This window comes from Lampris incognitus, chromosome 19, assembly GCF_029633865.1.
Source record: "Lampris incognitus isolate fLamInc1 chromosome 19, fLamInc1.hap2, whole genome shotgun sequence".
NCBI classification, from domain to species: Eukaryota; Metazoa; Chordata; class Actinopteri; order Lampriformes; family Lampridae; genus Lampris; species Lampris incognitus.
Window position 1 is genome coordinate 18,931,039 of NC_079229.1, and position 22,962 is coordinate 18,954,000.

General features: G+C 45.4%; 1 protein-coding gene across 2 annotated transcripts in view; it reads right to left on the reverse strand.

Moving 5' to 3' along the window:
* bmp6 (bone morphogenetic protein 6) overlaps positions 1 to 18,379 on the reverse strand; it is a 66,750-nt gene extending 48,371 nt beyond the window's left edge. For both annotated transcript variants that reach the window (XM_056299182.1, XM_056299181.1), the window contains exon 1: positions 17,426 to 18,379. In XM_056299182.1, the coding sequence (XP_056155157.1) occupies positions 17,426 to 17,831 (406 nt within the window). In that variant the 5' untranslated portion in view covers positions 17,832 to 18,379. The remainder of the gene's footprint in view (positions 1 to 17,425) is intronic.
* Positions 18,380 to 22,962: the final 4,583 nt, after the last annotated feature.

The window sequence follows — 22,962 nt, forward strand, 5'->3', positions numbered from 1 at the left end:
CTCGCCTCTTCTTTAAAGTCGGTTCAGGTTGACTTGCAAATGATGTCAGGATTAAGGGTTAAGAAAATGCTCCATTTAGTAAAAAAAATGGATCCAAGAGGGTCAGGGAGCAGGGTTTCTGCTAGCTACAAATCCTCTCCAAGCACATGTGCAAGCATGTGTACAAAAGGCCACAGAACCATACAGATCCATTGATGACCTGAATATCTAGCCTACTATTCTTCCATTACCTCCTACCAGTTACATAATGATCTCACCGGACAAGAATCCTCCAAGAACACAAGCCCCATTTGAACCATATAATCACATTTTTCTACAGCCATCATCCTCCATATAATCCTATAAAAACCATTCAGTATATCAGGCCCTTCCCAAACCCTGACAGGTGCTGTCACGCTACTGTCAAGATAGACACACATGCACGCACACGTGCACACACGTGCACACACATCCACACAAAGAGTCGCGCTACAGTCGTAGTATACTACTACTGCACACGGGTTTTCCACCAGTCGCAGATCAATCACCACGTCCCCCCTCGTATTGCATTCCACACAAGCAGATAGATGAAAATCGGGGATCTGGACACACTTCTGCCTTTTGTCTGCGAGAGGTTCCCAGGTAGACCGAAATGTGCGCGTGTGGGTCTAACTCAGAGAGAAGGCGGATAATTTGCCATAATTGCCCCTCTGACTGTTATCTTCACTAACAGATAGATATCTGAGGTATGGCTGTTGGACTGAGGTCTTGAGCTCTCGAATACACATACACACACACCCCCAAAAGTATGTTTCTCTATATTTGTGAGGACCCTCGTTGACTACATTCATTCCCTAGCCCCTAACCCCGACCTTAACCCACCAGAACTATGTGCATAACGTAATCCTTACCTTAATCTTAAACTAATCCTATTTCAACCTAAACCCACATCTAATCCTAACATAGACCCTTAAAGAAATGAGGACTGACTAAAATATCCTCACTTTGCAAAAATGTCCTCACTCTTATGGTTTAAAACTCCAAATTCTTCGCAAATACAGCTACACACACACGCACACACGCACATACAACACAGAGACCATCATTATTCTCTATCTGTGAGCTGACAGCTGAATGGCAACGGTCATATTGTCTCAGTTCATCCTCTGCCGGAGTCCGCTTCTAGGTAGGACTGCCCGACATCACGTCTGTAAGCCAAAGGAAGATTTCATTCCTTCACTTCAACAGCTCTCATTCAGGACTTACAAATGGATCCACTATCTCGCCTTTGGGGACCGACTGTCTTGACGGATGGGATGCTCAGACTACTTGTGGGAGGAGGAGGATGCCTGTGGCTGTAGGTGCAGGCATCCATTTAAATCAACAATTACAATCAAATGAACCAAGCGTATTCATTCTGCGTGTACATGGCTATAATCCATCCTCATACGCATGTTTGTGGACACTGTAAAATCCCTGTGGCCTCAGAAAAAAAAAGAAGCTTATTGACATTCATAGCCTGTTGTGATTTCCCCAAAAGTCCTCGTAAAAAGCAAGTGTTTGTTTTGTTGGATGTAAAACTGAGCCCTGACCTGTCAGCAAAACATAGTGCAAATCTTTTCCTCAGATTTAAATGGAGATTCCGTGAAAGCACGGGAGGAGCGGCCTGGAAAACATATAACGGCCGAGCTACTTTTCGTCCACTTGCTGAGATGTGAATAAAAATATAAACCTAGGTTATAGCATCTGTTGGTGCAGTATTTGATGGGGCTTACGGTGTCCTGTCATTTGTTACATCCTAGCACACTAACTTTTTCAGAGTGGGTAAATTTCTGAAGCTGGAGTCAGAAGGACGACGTGCGTGGTGCGCAATTTCTATCTGTAATTTATGCCGTGTGAAATTCAATTCCAAAGTCCCGACACAACCAAAGAGCCATTCAACAAAGCCCAGCGCTTAGCGAAACCTCTCTTTTGAGAGTAATAAACAATAATATGTTAAACACTGTAGCCCTAAAGCCACAATCCTGGAGATTTACATGCAGACAAATTCCCTTTCTGATTCTCTCTACCGCTGGCACATTTTAAAACGACAGCTAGTCCACAAATATCCTAATCAATAGCATATCACCGTATCTATGTTTGACAGAAACAGAGAGCTTTAGGACTGTAGCTTAAACCACACGTACGCACAACACACACACACACACACACACACACAGTCCAGAGTGTAACGCAGTCCTATGCCTATTCGAATGAATACTTTTCAGGAATGCCTCATTGACCAGCTGTTTCTTTTTTTGGGCGGGGGGATCCCCCCCTTTTTCTCCCCAATTGTATCCGGCCAATTACCCCACTCTTTCGAGCCGTCCCGGTCGCTGCACCCACCCGCTGACTACCACACGCCTCCTCCGATACATGTGGCGTCGCCAGCGGCTGCTTTTCACCTGACAGTGAGGAGTTTCACCAGGGGGACGTAGCGTGTGGGAGGATCACGCTATTTCCCCCGGTTCCCCCTCCCCCCCGAACAGGCGCCCCGACCGACCAGAGGAGGCGCTACTGCAGCGACCAGGAAACATACCCACATCGGGCTTCCCACCCGCAGACACGGCCAATTGTGTCTGTAGGGACGCCTGACCAAGCCGGAGGTAACACGGGGATTCAAACCGCCAATCCCCATGTTGACCAGCTGTTTCAATTGCTTCAAACCAGACCATGCCCTCCAAAGAGGTCCTCATCAAGACTAGGGCCAAATCATGCATTGGTCAAAGTAAACAACCTTTTAAGTCCTCACCCTTTAAAAAATACGTAGGCACTTCCAGACCTGCTGGTCAGATTCATCCACGCCATTAAGACTCATCAGAGCGTCAGTTGGCAAAAACTGTGGCCAAACTGTAGTCCAGCCAGAGCTGAGGTTTTGATTTAACGTGTAGCTTGTGGCACTAACTCTCGGGCTCATCTTCCACTGCGGCCACCCCTGACAAAAATCAATGCACTCGTGGTTCTTGTTCAGCCGTACAAATAAAAAAACATCCACTAAATAGCACTTTTAAGATTTCTGTTGAGGACAGGTTTCATGTGCAGTTTTAAACATCTGGGATACTTTAGGCACCATTTGGGAGGATTACACTACTAGCTAGTACAGCGAGACACAAACACCGTCATAAACTCAGCTCTGGTCATAAACAAAATGATTGACACCAGACACTTGGTTGTACAATGTACTGTATATATAATCAAACAATCCAAACCCAATTTATATACGTAGCCTGTTTTGGACTACTCTGCTTACTGTAGGATTTGTTGTTACAGCTCATCGTCTCATTGTAACCAGCCACTCAACTCCACCGCCACGAGACAAACACACACAATGATTATGTTTCAATGCAAACAGTACAGATTACTCAGAGTAATCGGTTTAAGGCAACATTTCAATGAAATAGTCAGCATGGTTCAAGATAACACACAGGTAAACATGGATTTTACATGAAAGTTTGAAGTTGCAATAAAGCCTTTATCAGTTTATGATCTTGTATTTGTCTGCATGTAAATACGCTAAGTGCTAATTGCCAACAGTGACGGGGGGTTATGGAGTGACAAGACCCAAAACTTTAAAATGGATTATACCTGATCATGTTTTATATAGGCGGCATGGTAGCACAGTGGTTAGCGCGGTTGCCTCACAGCAAAAAGGTCCTGGGTGCGAGCCCCGGGGTAGTCCAACCTTGAGGGGTCATCCCGGGTCATCCTCTGTGTGGAGTTTGGATGTTCTCCCCGTGTCTGCGTGGGTTTCCTGCGGGTGCTCCGGTTTCCTCCCACAGTCCAAAGACCTGTAGGTCAGGTGAACCAGCCGTACTAAATTGTCCCTAGCTGTGAATGTGTGTGTGTCGGCCCTGTGATGGCCTGGCGGCCTGTCCAGGGTGTCTCCCCACCTGCCGCCCAATGACTGCTGGGATAGGCTCCAGCATCCCCGCCACCCTGAGAGCAGGATAAGCGGTGTGGATAATGGATGAATGGATGTTTTATATATAAGGAGTCTAATCTTCTACCCAAGCCGCAAATCTAGATTACGACACAGTTTTCAAACAAAACATTGATTACAAAGCTCACCTTAACCCATTAACCTCACCTTAAATCATCTTCAGTGGCGATCTTGCACTTAAACCTCATCTTAAATTGGTGGAGAAAAAAAAACTTTTGGAGACAAAGTGACTTGTGATTCTGAAATGGTACAAAAAGTGAAAGCCCTAAATAGGCATCTGAGTCCTGTAATAGCTTTCAAAGATGCCATTACTGTCAGTATTTATTGGCAAAATCAATGACCATAGCATACAGGGGGTCAAATGATTTAAAAAAAGAACCCTCTGATCTTGTGTTTTTTTTCTTCTTCTCAATTTTCTCTCCTTGATGTTCGGCTCCATTTCCTCCACGATTTATACGGATGGTGAAGACTACTGCTTTCCTCTTGGGTTAAGACCACAGGCCCCCTTAAAAATGGCTCCCCTGGCTGCTTTACAGAACGGCCGCTATTTAGCGCTAAGCAAATATCCGTAATCTGAGATGTACTCCCGTGGTTTTGAAGGGAGTCCATTTTGAACAAAACACCACATGGCACGGTCTCACGTATTTACCAAGCCTCTATTTTCAACATACAGTGGCAAAAATCGAGGGCAATCATCATCAACAATCTTTTTCATCGACCTGAACTGGTTTTTGTGGAAACGTCTTTTGAAGACCTGTGCTTGTGTAGCTGCTGTGTGTTGAGCGCGACCGTAAATCTGCACAAATGTATTATATACGCACAACCACATAATTCCGCCATGATGATTTGTGTCTATGACGATACGAACAGGGTGACATGTCTTTGTTTCAGTTACCTTTGTGGATAGTACACCTGTGTGTGAGTGTGTTAGTGTATGTGTGTGTGCGCACCCAATCTGCCTCTATGAACAGGCAGCAGCAGAGGGAGTGAGGAGGCCTGCTATAGCGATCTAGTGTGTATGACTGCTTTCAGGCAAGTGTGTTGTGTGTGCATATGCTTGATTTGTGTGTGTGTGTGTGTGTGTGTGTGTGTGTACGCGCGTCTAGGCTGTGTTGGTCTGGTCCAGCTTCAGCCGGCTCTCTACAGATTTAGAGGAGGAAGCCAGTGTCAGGACCAGGAGATGGATCTCTCCTGAGGGATCCGATAAATAAGGAAAAAATATCTTTGAAAAAGGGAAACGCAGCTGTTTCTAAAGGAGAAGTCAAAATATTGGTGGCTTTGCATTCCACATCTACAAGGTAGAGGGCCAGCAGTGTTAGACCCTGCTAAATGTGTGTGTGTGTGTGTGTGTGTGTGTGTATCCCCCTCACTTAAGTCGCCATTCTTTCTGTCTCAATGCACACACACCTCTCTCTCTCTCCTTCCTCCTCCTCTCCCTGCTGCTTTACACACACCTTTCCCCCCATTGCTACAGCGCTTCCCCGGTTTGTCTTCTTCCGCACACATCTCCCCCCCCCCTTTCTTTCTTCCTCCTCTCTGTAAACCACTAATGCGCCCCTTCAGCCCTCTCTCCCTCTATTTGCCCTTTAAACTGTGTTTTCCTTTTTACCTTTGTGCGCGCATCTCTCCCCCCATTTCTCTATCGGCCTTCCTTTATGCGCTCTATCCGTCAAAGGGAGAGTTGAGGCTTAGTGCTATTCCCTCTGGAAAGTCTGCGTTGACCACAATGCATTTCAGCGGCTCAGCGCCGGAGCATCTGATCCGCTGATAAATCAGTCTAGCTTGGTTTTGATCTCCCCCCTGGGCAGACTTACATGTTAAGTCCAACTGCTTGTTTTACACACACACACACAGCCCCAAAACAGTGAGGGTAACCAGACACCTGGATATTAAAAAAGCAGGTGGACGTGAATGAAATCTACAGAAAATAATGCGGCGTGGCTAATAATACATCTGCTCACAGTGTCAACACCAAGTTGGTGCGACGCAACGCCGGAGACCTTACGTGCTCCTTGACTCATTCAAGTTTACAGGAAAAAACAAAATCACATGCCAAAGTTGCCTTTTAAAACACGCATGTCTTTGATGACCTATAACGTAAGTGGATTTGGCCCGGCGGCCTGTCCAGGGTGTCTCCCCGCCTGCCGCCCAGTGACTGCTGGGATAGGCTCCAGCATCCCCGCGACCCTGAGAGCAGGATAAGCGGTTCGGATAATGGATGGATGGATGGATGGATTATTTTCCCTTTTGCGATCACAATGTAATGCTTTGCCCATTGAACTAAACAGGTTCAGAAAAAGGGAGCCACTCTTTGAAGCCAAACGTGCAACTCACAACAGAGTGTAGGAACGCTAGGCATCCGGGCAGCGTAGTGGTCCATTCCGTTGCCTACCAACATGGGGGATCGGCGGATTGAATCCCCGTGTTACTTCCAGCTTGGTCGGGCATCTGGCCGTGTCTGCGGGTGGGGAGCCGGATGCAGGTGTGTGTCCTGGTCACTGCACTAGAGCCTCCTCTGGTTGGTCGGGGTGCCTGTTCAGGGGAGAGGGGGAATGGGTGGGGGGGGGGCGTGATCCTCCCACGCGCTACGTCCCCCTGGTGAAACTCCTCACTGTCAGGTGAAAAGAAGCGGCTGGCGACTCCACGTGTATTGGAGGAGGCATGTGGTAGACTGCAGCCCTCCCCTGATCGGCACAGGGGGTGCAGCAGCAACCGGGACCAGTTCAGAAAATAGGGTAACTGGCCAAGTACGATTGCGGAGAAAAAGGGGGAAAAAACATTTTTAAAAAAAAAGACAAATGTGGGAATGCTGCTGTTATGACCAGACCCAACAAACGGACATGAGAATAAGTGAGGAAGTCATCTGCAAATTTTAAAACTTCAGCTCTTACATACAGACCTGATGCTTTTGATGCACCACGTTATTGTCTCAAATAATCTGATGTTTCAAAATCAGACAACAGACCCATATTTGCCACCTGTACCAGCAAGTCAGCATGTTGGTCCAAGCCAGGAGGGCTGGCAACACCATCCCACTTCATCCCCATTCAAATCACCCATCAACATCAAGAGACACTTTGGCCTTTTGACACCCAGGCAGCTAAATGATTTAAAAAAAAAACAGTGGACGGGATTAACTCACACCAACATTTAACAGGCAATGCTCCCTCTGCGGTCCACTTTAGAAGGATGTCGCAGGGGCTGGGCAATATTGACAAAATCAAATATTACAATATATACTGATGCTTTCATAACATATATGCATTCATTGTTCGTTTCACTCAGCTAAAACGGTCTGATAAATTCAGAAAAGTCTATCATGTTACTGTAATGCCGCCTTTAACACCAGGGAATGACAATACTTCAGATATATCACAACGCTACGATAACCAAAATCCCACACATAATTTCATATCGTGATATTGATATTATATCGATATATTGCCCAGGTCTGGTTGTCGCATCCCACAGACACATCTTAGGAAAGCCACAAACATCTGATATGCCAATTTACCATTTTAAGTCATTTCTCAAATATAACTCAGAGAAACAGTTGTGAAGAACACAGTGTAGTAAATGATCATTTAATGGTTATTTAGTACACTGTGTAACCCAGGGGAAACGAGTGGGCAGTCAAACAGAATATATATTTAAGTCAGACATGACAAACACCCATGACACATTGCATTCAAACCTTAGCAGTGCCAGGGTCAAAGGTCTACACAACTGATTTACATAAGATCACAGTTTCACTTCCACCTGCTCTCTCTCCCTGATACGAACCCCCTCTCGCTCTCTATCTCGCTCTCCTCTGGATAGCTGTTCCTTCTCTGCCGGTCTGGATGTAATCCAGTCCTCTCTTCTTACTCTCAACCCTGACACTCTGTCTGTCTATCTAGCGCAATAGTTGATGTCTCTGTTATGGGCCTGTAGTAACTCTTCGACTCTTTTTCCGCTTTATGTTCCTTTTTCTACGTGTTTCTCTGCTTTCTGCCCTTGATCTCAGTCCCGCTCTCTCTTCTCGCTCCCCACATCTTTCCCGCTTTCCCGCCGGTCTCCAACCGTTTTCCTGTCAGTACCGTGTTTGGAAAGTCAGTCTCTGGGTCAGCTTGGAGCTCGTAAATTTGTCAGCGGCAGCGAGGTTGAAAGGGAGGCAACTTGCTAGGGAGTGTCGGGAGCATCAGAGCGTGTGTGTGTGGGGGGGTATTTTTTTTCTTACTGTGGTCCCGCTGTTGTTGTTTCAGGCACGTCCTCTTCAGGGAGGACCAGCCTGGGAACACATACGGGGACTAAGGGGTGCAGCTTTCCAGGGTACTCCAGTGTCAAAGGACATCTTAGACGACTAGACGGTCTCATATGTCCATGTGTTTACACATACACCAATACACACTACAAGCCCAGGGTGCACACACAGTTGCCCAGATTCATTTCCATGTTGTGCAGGCGTTCTCTCTCTCTCTCTCTCTCTCTCTCTCTCTCTCTCTCTCTCTCTCTCTCTCTCTCTCTCTCTCTCTCTCTCTCTCTCATATACACAAACACCCCCTTCCTCTGGCCCTTCAAGGTCAGTGAACGCATTAAATCACCTCTGGCCTGTCCCGGATCTCCCACCCCTCAAGCAGCATCTGGGTGTGCCTTTTCATTCCCATCGTCCCTCCTTTCTTTCTTTTTATTGGCTGGAGATAAATCCCAGAAGGCTTCCTGGTGGCTCGACAGAAGAATATAACAGTGGGTATGTTTGCCTTGACATTTATGCCATTCCTGTGCGCTGTGGTCATCACCATTTACAGAACTAGCTGTTTTCACGGAGCAAACGATGAGGTCATCATGATAATGCAAGGTACTTTTCTTGGTCACACAGGGACACACCGTGTCCTAGAGCTCGACGTCCAACCCTCTTAAATGCCTTTGCACACAATATTCCAAGGCAGACCTGATTAGCAGTTGTTTTTACATGTCACAACCCAGCTATCAATGTTCAAGGAGAATACAGAACTGCTGAACAACGTATCTTTGAATGGGTAAAGAATGACTACAGGCTCAAATTAACTGGCTTTCACTGAGGTTAACGGAAAATCATACCCCCTAGTACACCTTCAGCTGAGGACTACTGTCTTGGTTAGATCATTCAATGTGACCCATTCGAACCCATTTTGCTGAAGCTTTTTTTTTCAAAGCTGTTTAGAATAAGACTTAATAAATTATTCTCAACAGAGTGAAAATACCAATAAATGGACCAACCCTTCAGTGAAGAGAAGCATGCTTATAGTTTTCTCACCAGTTCGAGTCTGGCTTGAGTGGGGAAAGATGCTCAATGCTCCCACAAAAGCCACCACTGAAGTGCCGTCGTGCAGAAACTCAGTTCTCAAATTGTTGATGGTTAAAAAGGGGGAAGTTTTAACTCAATGTGAATTGTCTATGTTGTGTTTTATGAGTAGAGGAAAATGTTGACAATGGATGCTATCTTCTGATATGGGTGTGCATACGTCTATATACAACTCACCTATTTTGCATCCTTACACTAGCTAGGTATTGAGAAAGTGTGCAGCAGCGCCACCTATGGCATTATTGTATTAATACCTCCTAAGTGTGTGTGTGTGTGTGTATGTGTGTGTGTGTGTAAGAATGTTTTGTGGTTCCATTCCATTCTCTCAGTCACACCCCTGGTCCCCCAAATCCTCCCTACACTCCACTTAAGCGATACCAAATATCAACCCAGGGCTGTTACTAAACACATCTCTCAGTTGGTATTTTCTTGAGTAGCCCCAGGAGCTACTCAAGAAAAAGGAAAAAAAAAAAGAAAAAAAAAGAACTATAGACTAGAAATGAATACAGGCCAGCAATACAAAAGAAACAAATCAGATCTAACTTCACTGACTTGCACGCATTTGCTTGCTTGCAGTCACTCTCTCTTTGCCTATCTGTTCTATGGTTTTTCTTATTCTTTCTCTCTCTCTCACACACGCACGCACGCACACACACACACAAACACACAAACACAATTCCTGGTTAATGATCTCCTCTCGAGTGCTCAGTATGACCTCCTACAACACAGTTAAGGCAGAAGACAAAGGCTGACAGGTTTACAGCACTTTTAGTGGGACAGCAAAACAGGAGTAAATACACACAAACAGACTCTCTTTTTACTCATGCACACAGGCACACAAATACACTTGCCCCAAATAAAGGCTGTTTTTAAACACATTAAATGAAATATATTTGCAGTTGTACTCAAAAGGTTTCTATTGTATTCCCTGTCCCAGCGGAGATTTGATAGGTCTATAGTCCCGCCAAGAAACCTTGCTGAGGCGTATTCACGGATACACGAGTGGATGTACTTCAATGAATATGAAATTGGTCCATCGATCACCTGAACGGCAATGCTGACATTGAAATGAAACACAAAGCTGCTGAACAATTTATTATCTAGAAATCAGGAAACCAACATCATAGGTTTAAATTCACTGCCATTTATTGAGGTTAATGTAAAAATTGCATAGTGCCACTGACACGTACAGCAGCAGTCACTGCAGAAATACACCCAACCTGGATCTACTGTATCATGCACTTGTGCAGTAGGATTTAATGATCAATTCCTCTCTAAGGTGGGGCAACAGTTTCGAGAAAACACAATAAAAATTAGATCGCAATGATGATTTCGACTCACGGTATAACAAGTCTGTTCTGCAGTTTGTAAACCTCCTCCGGCGAAGACACAACGCATGCAGCACAGTGTTGCTGCTTCTTTATGCTTGGGCAAAGTAAACCACCTGTAGCCGGAAATCTCAATGACGACACAGTGAGTGGGAAGGTACCGCAAGAGTCTAAGTCTCATCTTAGTCAAAGGAATCGTGTCACGTGAGACTGATAACGCCTCCATTTAATTGCAAAATGCTTTCTAAAACTCTACAACTGCAACACAGGTATCACTATCAGTGTTCTGGCCAGTATGGAGAGAAATGAGAAAGAGAGAGAGAGTGTGTGAAGGAGTGAGAGACAGGAATGGAGAACTGAAAAGAAAGATGGAATGATTGAGAGGGAAAAGAGGCAGTGGGAGAAATAAATAAAGGGAGTGAGAAACACTGAGACAGAAAAGAAATGAGAAATGGAGGTGGTGGCTGTGGGGGGGGGGGGTCAAGTTTGTCGTCCTGTCTTCCTGTCTTTCTTAAGGCAGGGTAGAACAAACAGACCGAATTCCTGCATGCCTGTGAACCTGTTGATAAATGGGACCAGTGGGCCCATATCATATGTTCAATCGGGGTTATCGGCTCTCCCCGACAGATCGTTAACGGCCGGGAGTGTGCCGTGCCTCACGTTCTTATCTCTTCACACTCCTCCATCCCACATTACTATCACTATGACAGGCAGTGGGGTGGGATGGGGATGGGGATGGGGGGGTGGAGGTGGAATGTCCAAGGAGGGAGATGAGACTTAGGGAGAGAGAGAAGGGAAAAAATGTGGCAGGAATGATAATCTCTGTACTTGGCCCTAATCATGGCAGCCATCTTGTCAAGTCGGAGAGTTATGGCGTGAGAGGGAAACGATATCATCAGCTTGTGTGAAGGGAGGAGGGATTGGAGGAGTGGTGTGTATGTCTGTGTGTGTAGGTTGAGAGCGGGGTGCGTGACAGAGACGATTTAAAGTGCAAATGGAATGCTCTCTTAAAAATGGCTATCGGCTGACCCCAAGGTTAACCAACTGTGTGTGTGTTCCTGCAAGTGTGTGTGTGCTCCTGCAAGTGTGTGTGCATGTGCTCCTGCAAGTGTGTGTGCATGTGTTCCTGCAAGTGTGTGCACGTGTGTGTGCACGTGTGTGTGTGTGTGTATGTATACATGTATGTGACTGTGTGACACAGTATTTCTATATGTTTCCTGGTGTATCTGCGCTTGAGTTTTAGTGTGTGAGCCAACATCCTTGTGTATGTTGACACTCAAAGAAAATGTGTTCTTTCAGGCATATCTGAGGACAATAAAGGCATACCCCATGAGCCAGTGCGGACATCGAGGCAAAACTTGTAAAAAAAAAAGAACAAAAACCTCACTAGCAATGAAGTTGTCCTGTAACACCTTATGTTTTATCACAGAAATATTGGCCGAATGGAAAAGACATAATCCAGTCAAGCAGAGATGTTTCCCTCATTCACCATGTTTGTTTCTCTGAGGCAGCCCGTGTGTTTTGCCAAAGAGCTTGACAACCAATACAATCCAAACAGGAGAAAAAGGAAACACTTTAAAATGCTGTAACTTAATAGGCAGAATTATTTGTATATCTTGGGCCATATCAGGACTTCACTGGAAGTTCAAGGGAACTTGTAGCACCAGCTACATGTTTGATTCTTTAAACATATGAAAACAAACAGAGTTTATATAGTTTGCTAAGGTAACTCTTCCCAACCATTGTTGGAAGGTATACGCTGCCAGATTTATGTATATAAGTAAAGATCCCTCGTTTCATTTCACATATGCGGAATTCCTCATTCAATATCCAGCTAATAGTGTTTAGCGTACACTCAAAAGTCGGCGTGGAGTGATGGATGACTTTCTTTTCTGTGCGGGTTTGCAGGAAGCATTTCAAGAGGGTTCGGTGAGGATTTTCCAAAGCTCCCTCATGCATCAAACAATTAACTCTTTGATCGCACCAAACAAATTATTTGATCATGCTGGGGCTTTGAGACACGTTTTGGTGCAAAGGAAGTAGCTTACCTGGGCTTAGGGACTCAGAAATGCAGCCCGGCATCATAAGACGAGGAAGGGGAAAAAAAGCTTTCTGTTTAAGGCACAACATTTCAGAATAAGCCTAGGGTTGTCTAGACCGAGCTAATCTTTTGAAATACCCCCTTCTTAAGGCTCCCCTCCCTTGTTTGCCTTTAAAGTATGGGAGGTAAGCTGGTCGAAAGCTAGCGCCCTACGCGGGTGGCTATTGATTTAACTAAGAGGGCCAGTGACAGCTCAGCTATAACAATGCAATGGGGTGTGCAGAAAAGCAGATGGGAGGGGAGTCAAGGGAGAGAAAAGAAAAAAGGGATAAGGGTAGATGTGTCAACAGACTTGTGCAAAACCAGCATCCATTTCTGAAAACAATTTGAAATTGTTGAGGTATACTTGATTTATTCTGCCAGTCACGGAGACAGCCCAAAAAAAAGGGGGGATGCCTAACTTGCAAAACTATAGAAAGATCGACTGCCCCTGAATCTGAGAAATATTCATCTATCGTTTTACACTAGCAACAGCAAAACATAAAAAGGCAGGTAAAGACAAATTGGCATGAAACACCACAGAATAAATTGGGACATTTGGAACCGCGGGTGAAGTTAAAACGAGCCGGGCCATGAAACCAAGGGTGGATTTTCCTGGATTATTACGAGTCCTTCCTTCTCCTAATACCCAGCAAACAAACTGGACAGGATGGGAGAGCAAACAAGGGATGGAAGTTTGGGGAGAAAACTGTGCCAAGCCAAGCTAAAGGAGGAGGGGGGAGGGGGGGGAGCTTCACCTGTCTGTTTGTCAGACTTGGTGTGGATACAGCACAGCAAACCCATCACAGCTAAACGCAGGTGACACGGGAAAACATTTGGCATTCCTGCTCTGTGAACCTTGAAACCAAAGCCACGTCTGTACATCCCTGAGTCACTGTACCCAAACAGTAACAGCCTCACTGGAGTCACTGTCACGTCAACCAAACCCGGAACAAATGCCAAATAAGACTACATTTGACTAACATTTCTATCACTGTGGCTTTATTGAGGATGATTCAGCAATACATCCGCCCTTGTTCACTCTGTGAACATCAGTCTCGCCAATTCTTGGACCGTGTTTCCGTCTTTCACTCAACAATACATTGTTCACCATTTATTCAGAGTATTAGGATTTCTTGTCACATATCCTCTGCTCATTTCAAATTGTGGATTACCATTCCGCTACTTTAAAACATTTTTTTTTAAATTTTTATATACTTTTTGATCCCCGTAGGGAAATTACGCTCTGCATTTAACCCATCCTAGCTGTGTAGCTAGGAGCAGTGGGAAGCCGCCGTGCAGCACCCAGGGACCAACTCCAGTTCATCTTGCCATGCGTCGGTCAGGGACAAAGAGAGCAGTACTAACCCTAACATGCATGTCTTTTTTGATGGTGGGGGGAACCGGAGCAAACCCACCGCAGACACGGGGAGAACATGGAAACTCCACACAGAGGACGACCTGGGATGACCCCCAAGGTTGGACAACCCCGAGATTCGAACCCAGGACCTTCTTGCTGTGAGGCGACCGCGCTAACCACTGTGCCACCATGCTGCCAATCACATTCCTTTACGCCACGCTTTAATCACATTCCTGATTGCTTTCAGTCTAAAATATCCATGTTATAAAAATCCTTGTTTGTTGGCATGTTAACTCCAGGTGAACAGCTAGATTGTGAATTACCTGGGAAAAAAACGTTATTCAAACATAAGATCTCTTAAAATCTACATGAAAAGAGTGAGAACAGGCCCTGCAGCATAGGCTCCGGTTGACCGATGAATCGACCACCACCGTTACAGAGCACCGGGTGATGTGTTGGGACAAGTCAGGCGCTGGAGTGTGTCACACCACGCTGAGTCATACGGCGCACAATGTCACTACTCTGGACCTCAGTGGAAAGCAGGTCGTCCACAAGGCAAACAGTGATGAACACGCTATTCTAGGAATGAAGATGAAAAGGGGGCTTGGAAAATATGCTTCTGGTCACCCAATTTTAAAGTTTTCCACCAACTTCTCTCTCTCTCTGTCTGTCTCTCTGTCTGTCTCTCTGTCTCTCCGATGAGTCAATGGGTCATTCGGAACCAGTGATGAAAGCTAAAAAGAACGGATGACTGAACAAGAGGTCTACATGAATCATGCTGAGTGGGGGAAAAGAGGCATCTGGTCCGCAGCAAGCACACTTGAGACTGGATGTAACGCAGGGGCTCTTAAATCTATCCGTCCCCCAGGAGAATACCCTCTGAAAATGAGCTCTCTATCTGGGCTACTGCAGCAGCTGGCTGTGAAAGACATCAGTTTAGACCTGAGCCTAAATCACTGTCATCGCTCTCTTTGCTATGCGGGCTGGCTTGCACTGCCGAAAAGTAGCACAAAACACCCCGTTTTACCATCTGACTTAAGAGAGACGTTTTGGGAGTGTAAACAGGTGGGTTCAAAACAGACGTGAACAGATATACTTTTCATTGGTGTTCATAGAGCTGCCTCCAGCTTTTTCACCGTGGGTCGATTGCACATAATGTATACAGACATGGATAAAACTTGGACTGCGACCATAAAATGTCTTTCAATGAAAACTCTTTGTCCAAAGTGGGGCTCAGTGTAATCCACGTCTGTCGGTGAGACCACCAATTTTCCAAAACTTTTAAGACAGACTGTTTGTGATTGTTTGGACTTTTCTTGCTTTCATTTGTCTTGGTTTTATTTTGCAATTTCAGTTCGGCCACACATGATATCCAGATTTTAGGCCGGTTTGAAACAAGCAAGACCACCCAGAAGCATTGCTGGCCTCTTTCTACTGTATCTTTCTAAGTCACTCCGCACAAAGCGCTCCAATCGACAAATGGACGCATTAAAAACTAATTGGATGGCGATGACACACGGTAGTCGTGAGGGGTCTTATTTGTAAAGCAGATGGAGAGCCTTGGCCTGCCCGACATTAATTACAATCACATTCAGGGAGGAAGCTGTCCCTCCTCCAGGGCAGTTAGGACTCCACACACGACTGGAAGAGATGGCAACTTAATCCCCTGGACACCAAAGAAATCTGAGGGAATCGTCAAAAGATGCACAGGACGTGATTAATCAAAGTGGATGGCCAGATGTTCAACAACACGGGAGTACGAGCCTAAACTCAAGCAGTTCAAGAACACCAAGACCACAGACGCACAAACACCACCACCATCACACCCCCACACAGAAGCCAACAGAAAATATTGGTTATTTGAGAGCTCAACGACGACCTCCTTTTGTCAGAATATCTGGTTTTCATCACCGCATGTTGCAACATGAAAGCTCAAAGGACCCATAAGGAGAGGAGCATTTGCTTTAAATTACCAACACAGTTCCTACAATAAATTAAATTTCATTTCTTTTCTCTTTATAGTGTGCTGTGTATATTCTGTGTCTGTTAGAGATGAATTTATAGAGGCACAGGTTAAAAACACATCATCTTATAGGGTCTTTATTATCAATACACACAAATTATGTGATGGTCCCTGTAGTTTTCAAGCAGCCACCCAGAAACTGGCCTATAAAAGGCGCATCAACTCCGATTCTTCTCCCATGACATTTAAAACACGAAAAGGGGTGAGGAGTTAAGTTATATTCCTACTTTTCCCAGACCAGATAATGGCAATGTCCCTGGTTCTCCTTAAGCATGACTATCCATCTAGCTTTAAGCCGCCTTGTCCGATGCGCCTGGCTCTGGCTGAGGCGTTGTTTATCTTTACACACTCTGTTTACAATCTCACTCCAAACAATGGCGCTGCTAATGGAAGGGAGGGCTGCAGGCTTTTATGATTAAAGTTTCCCTCTTTATCGTCATCGGCTCTAATTAAAGACAATCTGGCCGAATAACACAAACAACGCAACGCAATTTACGCACGAAACCACAACTGGGAGCCCAGGAGGTCAACGCCAGGAATAGCCCTTTATATACAAATACCAGTGGTAGTGGTTGATAGTTTGGTAAGGATACGAGTTTCCCCCACCCACCCCACCCCACCGCCAACATATAAATCATGGTCCAGATTGCACAACAACAATCTGACCACATGCATTTCAAGCCTAGAAATGAGCCCAGGGGGGCCACTCCTAAAATTGAAAGGAACAATAAGTTAGTCTTTGGCTATTTTAACCTCTGATCTCTATCTACAGCACAAAACGCATGAGAACAGTACGGTGGGGGGGGGGGGGGGGGATTTCGTCTTTGTATAGCCATAGCCGAGAGTGAATGGCATGTTAATGGACATGGTTAATGGTTAGTTAAAGGAAATGGTTAATGGTAAGTTAAGGGAAACTGTTAATGGTAAGTTCATGGAAATGGTTAATAGTAAGTCAAGGGAAATGGTTAATAGTAAGTTAATGGAAATGATTAATGGTAAGTTAATGGTTAATGGTGAGTTAATGGAAATGGTTAATGGTAAGTTAATGGATGGTTAATGGTAAGTTAATGGAAATGGTTAAAGGTAAGTCACGGGAACTGGTTAATGGTAACTTAATGGACGGTTAATGGTAAGTTAACGGAAATTGATACGCACGGTGCGCCCGCAGCGCGAGACGGTGCGCCGCGAACACCTGTTCACATTTTGTCTGAACTTTAGAAGTTTTTTTTCCCCGATATAGACTCTTCATTCAAACAACCAAATAAATACCTCAATACAAGTATTTTCAACTAAATAAAAGCATTTTTAAACAATCACCTAACCAACCGATGTGTAATTCAAAATTGGGCTTACCCAAGTTGACAAAGCTCATCACCATATCGGCGTCGTTTAGAAAGGCATTCTCTTGATACGTGGCCAGATGAGGGCTCTGGGTCGTCAGCATGGACTGATATTGGTCCAGCATGCCTTCCACCTCATTCTTCTCCTCGTTCGATATGGTATTGTATAAGTCCAGCATGAAAAGGGGAGCGGAGTTGTATTTTCCGTGCGACGGATGCGGTCTCGGTCTGTGCGGCAGTCCAAGAATGGACAGGATCTCCTTCTGCATCTCTCTCTTCTCGTGGGTCCGCAGCCGCCGGTGGATGAAACTCTGGTGCACTTCGTTGTTTCCATCGAATAAATAATTGCTACCTGCAACGAGGAACATGCAATAAGCGCTCCACCACAATCCAACGAAGGCAAACCAGCAGCTTGTCATGGTGTGTGTCCGCTGTGCTCTCCGGAGTGCGCGCACGCGTGTGTGTGTGTGTGTGTGTGTGTGTGCGCGCGTCTCTGGCTGGACGCTTCGATCCAACGTTAAATGGGCGCAAAGTGCAACGCAGCCCCCGATCACACGCGGTTTTTTACACTATCACAGTCCGAGTTGAGAGTCGAGGAGCGATGTGTCAAGCCATCGGAGGTGCTTTCCAATACGAAACTGGTAGAATATCACTGGCCCTGCTCTCATCTCTGTGACTCGGCGGCGCGCTGTCCCGCTTCAAATGGCACCGCGGACATAAAAAAGCTCCGGCGAAGGCTAAATCCGACACGGTTAAGAGGCGAGGTTTGACGCCAAGTTCACTGGCACAAGAATAACAGCTCCCCTGAAAGAGGCCATTTTACTTTAGCTGACATATTTGCTTTCCGAAATATATCATTTTCCAACTCTCACGCGCGGGGAGAGAGAAAGAGAGAGAGAGAGAGAGAGAGAGGCAGAGAAAAAGTGACCCTTTGGTGTTGAAGTTTCCCCACTTGTTTAATCGACTGTCCCCGTCCTGCTGCCGTCAGTCTGAATAACGGGCATTAACAGGTTGCAGTCTAATACGGGTGTGTGCGTGTGTGTGTGTGCATGTGTGTCTGTGTAGGCTCTTACACCGCCCAGTGAGTGCGCGTATGAGGCAGAGGTGGAGCTTTTCAGGCCATCGGGACAAGTCTATCATCATAAAGTCGATGTCATATTCTCTTGACCGTACTGTTTAAGGACTGCTCTCTCCAAATGATAGTAATCATAATAAAAAAAGCTCATTTACAAACGCGGTACTTGAACGATTCCGCTATAACGGGTATTAAGCCTGTAATAAACAGAGCCCACTTCATGTATGCCTCAAATGTGTATGTGGTGGACATAGTCTCTGACTGAGTTGTTATTCTGAGTTATGAAATGTTTGAAAATGCGTCAACGACTTATTCTTTACATAAAGATTAGAGAGATTATTGCGCGGCGGGGGGGGGGGTTCTTGTAAACGTGCGCTAATTTGGAGAAACGTTATCCAGTTATCGCACGACCCCTGGCGGTAGGAAGGAAAACAGCAAGCGACCACAGTGCGACCAGTGTGGTCGACCTGGGGGACAATCTGTTTTCATCTCGTTCGTGAACATCTTACGACTCTCCCTGGCTCAGCTTTAAATCTAAGGGTCTCAACGGAACCCATTCATAGATCCACGTGTAACAGCCTAGTTATAAAACCCAAACATATTAAAAAATCCTAATCAACGACGGGGTAAAGCCACTGCAATGTCAGTCGGTGTGATGAAACCCATTTCATTCTTCTTTCAATGTCATAGAAGAAGCAGCACCCCCCCTTCCCTCCTTCACTTTCAACCTAACCTTTGTTTTGTCTCCCTGAACTCAAATTTGAGATGGCTCTGACGATAAAGGCAAAGGGTGTCCATATCTCTCTCTCTCTCCCTCTGCTACTGCTGCCGGAGCCCATCTTATCTGGAAGTGAGGAGTGAGAAGCAGCATCAAAGCTACAGCTAATCACACACACACACACACACACACACACACACACACACACACACACACACACACACACACACACACACACACACACACACACACACACACACACACACACACACACACACACACACACACACGAGACTCCACACTATCTATGTCTGGCTTCCAGACTGGTTAGATTAGTTGACTCTCATACGGCTAAAAAAACAACTATGAAATCAACTTTATTACACCTCACCCCTGAGTCATAGAAATCCATTACTTTATACACCGTGAAAGTGCAGCATATTAATGTCTACCTCACCTGCTTGAAGATGTAAGTGGTGTATTTGTATGTAGGCGTGTGTGTTTGTGTGGATCCCCAATCAACCACTCACCAATAGTCAGAGGTCCAGTCTGACTTCGAGCAAGTTGATTCTCAAATGACTGAGCTAGACCTGAGGATTTCAAGGGTGAGTCAAATCCCCAGGAGATGACCGTTAATGAGAGTTTGTTCCTAGCCATATTCCTCACTCCTAAACTCTTGCAGCTATCACAGCTCTCCTCTTGGCATCAGGTTCAACTATATGTCAGTCTGTTTTGTTCCATATAAATTGCAAAAAGTTTAAAGACACCCATGAAAAACAGCTCTCATCCCCACACTCATGCGACAAATAATAAATCTCCCCGAGGTAATGACGTTATTGTCTAGTCCTTCTATTATCAGATTTGGTCCTGAACCACGAGCGGAAATGGGTCATTTTTATTGACTCCTGTGAGTCAATGCATGGTGACAGACTATGTGGAGCGGTCTCTCCAGCTGTTCACAGCCCACTGAGCTTGGGTGTGCTTCATATTACACTTACACAAGCCACGGCAACAAAACATTTTCAGCCTCTTCCTGCATGTGGGACACATCGAGTCCACCTTGGCTTTGTGACTGCTCGAATGAATGAGTGAGCGATCATGCGTGTGTGCATACGAGAGGATAGAAGAATGTGGCGCACACATTTGTGTGTGTGTGTGTGTGTGTGTGTGTGTGTGTGTGTGTGTGTGTGTGATGTGTGTGTACGCATCCCAAGAGGCAGGTGATGTGTGTTGGCTGGGTGGACTCCAGGCAGGAGTAGGAGGAAACACTAAACAGAAGCTTCGCGTCCTGTCATCACACTGTCTAGACAGGACACCTCCTCAACCTAATGAGCAGCTCTTTCTCTCTCTCTCAAACACACACGCGCACACACACACAGACACACACGCGCACACGCACACACACACACACACACACACACACACACATTATACTTCAGTTTCAGTCGCTCTCTTAGAATTATTCTGAACTGTTGAATAATGTACCACAATTCTATACATCTTTCTCTCATGCACACAAACACACACAGACACACAACACAGCACACACACACACATAGCTTGAATCTGCTAGACAGACAACACACCAAATGAAGGGGAGTTGCGCTCCAAAGCCAAAGGAACGCTTATACCTAGCACAGAGCAGACTGGATATGCCGAATCTCCCACACTAATTATACAGTTATGGACACACACACACACACACACACACACACACACACACACACACACACACACACACACACACACACACACACACCTTATCAGATTTATCAGCTTTTCCTGTCCACGGCAAAGGAACAATGGTGTGATGCTGCTGGTATTCAGCGTTTGATGCCTCTCTACTCTTAGAAAGGACATCAAACATCTTGAAGTAGTTTAGCATCCAGGGTCTTTGTACACGCCAGGATGCCCAGCACATTTCGGCATCCAGGATATTTTAAAACACTCAACAGTAATGCGTTAATTTAAAAAAAAAAAGAAGAAAAAAAGCCACACGTCAACGTGTGGCGAGTCTTGTGCAGTTATGCAATAGAGGACTTTTACAAAGTACTAAGACCATAAACTCATCTTAACAAATGTCATACTGAGAAAACTGCCAACGTTAGGATGTACACTAGATGAAGTTTCCCAGCCTCCAACTGGGTTTAACCGTGGCATTTTATTTCTGTTGTACATTTGTGCACTGTGCGCACACAAGTAAAATTAAAGCGAAGCAACAAGCGCACCGGTCATCAACCGCGTGCCATTGAGAGGCTTGTTTATCCCTTCTGATCGACTGCACCAACCGATTTCACTGTTTTAACACACCATCAGCCAGAGGAAGAGAAACCCGCAGAGGAAAATCAGCTAGTGGAGCAGTTGGTTCGAATGGAAAACCCGTATACACGTGGCTCTCGACAGCACCGAGATAGTTATTTACATGTACCCAGGGATGTTAAGTCTAGGATTCTCATAATAGTACCGGCCCGTCCTCCATAAAACACAATTACAACAGCAGGTCAGACCAAACACACTGAGATTCAGGTGCTACTTGACAACCAGATGTGAATAATGTCCCTCCAAAGTATTGGTTATGATGGGCAACAGTGTAAAGCCTGGCCGGCCTGGATTAGAGAACATGAAACGAACAGAATCAACATGCCGTTCCCTCCAACTGCAAAGATTTTTATTTTTAACTGCATAAAACAAAACCAGCTGGCACTTTAAAAGGCGAGTATTCAACGTGTTAATGATTAATGGCGATCAAAAGTTGCAAGAAAGAATTAACCAGTCCGATAACATCCTTGTCAACTTTGAACAATTTGCCAGTTAGTAAAAACCGTTTGAGTTGGCTGATTATTATAAGCTTTGGTCGTTGTGTCTCAATACTTTCCCCGTTTTATTTAACAGCAGCTGACAGCGAGCATTGTTTCTCACGTGTAGGAAATGTTTCACAACCGTTACACAGGGGACACTACAAATAGTGCACTGTAATTATGACGAAAATGTGTATTCAGTGGATGAAAAAACAAATTACCCAGATTTTCCAGTGAGTTTTTTTCATGAAGCTTTTTCTTTCTTTTTTTGCTGACCTTTTGAGAGAGGACATCAGCATTGAGACCAATCATGTACCTACACAAAGAAACACACACATGCATGCATACATACACACATACACACACGCATACGTACATACATATATATACATACACACACACATACATAAACATACATACATACATACATACATACATGCAGGGGAAACATACACGCAAAGACCTTCACACAGAGGGCAAACAGTGTCTAGTGTTGACATAGAGGAAATAGACATACACAATCACTACATATCATAAGGCTGTACTAGCTCACCTGTGTTGTTCACATTGTATGCTGCAGATTGCGCCACCTTACAGTCTGCTGACTGACAGCAATGACCCCAGACTGTACCAGTGTAATGTTTTTGTTTTTTTGTTTTTTTTGGGGGGGGGGGTTCCCCTTTTTTCTCCCCAGTTGTATTCGGTCAATTACCCTGCTCTTCTGAGCCATCCCGGTCGCTGCTCCACCCCCTCTGCCGATCCGGGGAGGGCTGCAGACTACCACATGCCTCCTCTGATATATGTGGTGTCGCCAGCCGCTTCTTTTCACCTGACAGTGAGGAGTTTCACCAGGGGGACGTAGCGCGTGGGAGGATCACGCTACCCCCCCCAGTTTCCCCTACCCCCCAAACAGGCGCCCCAACCGACCAGAGGAGGAACTAGTGCAGTGACCAGGACAC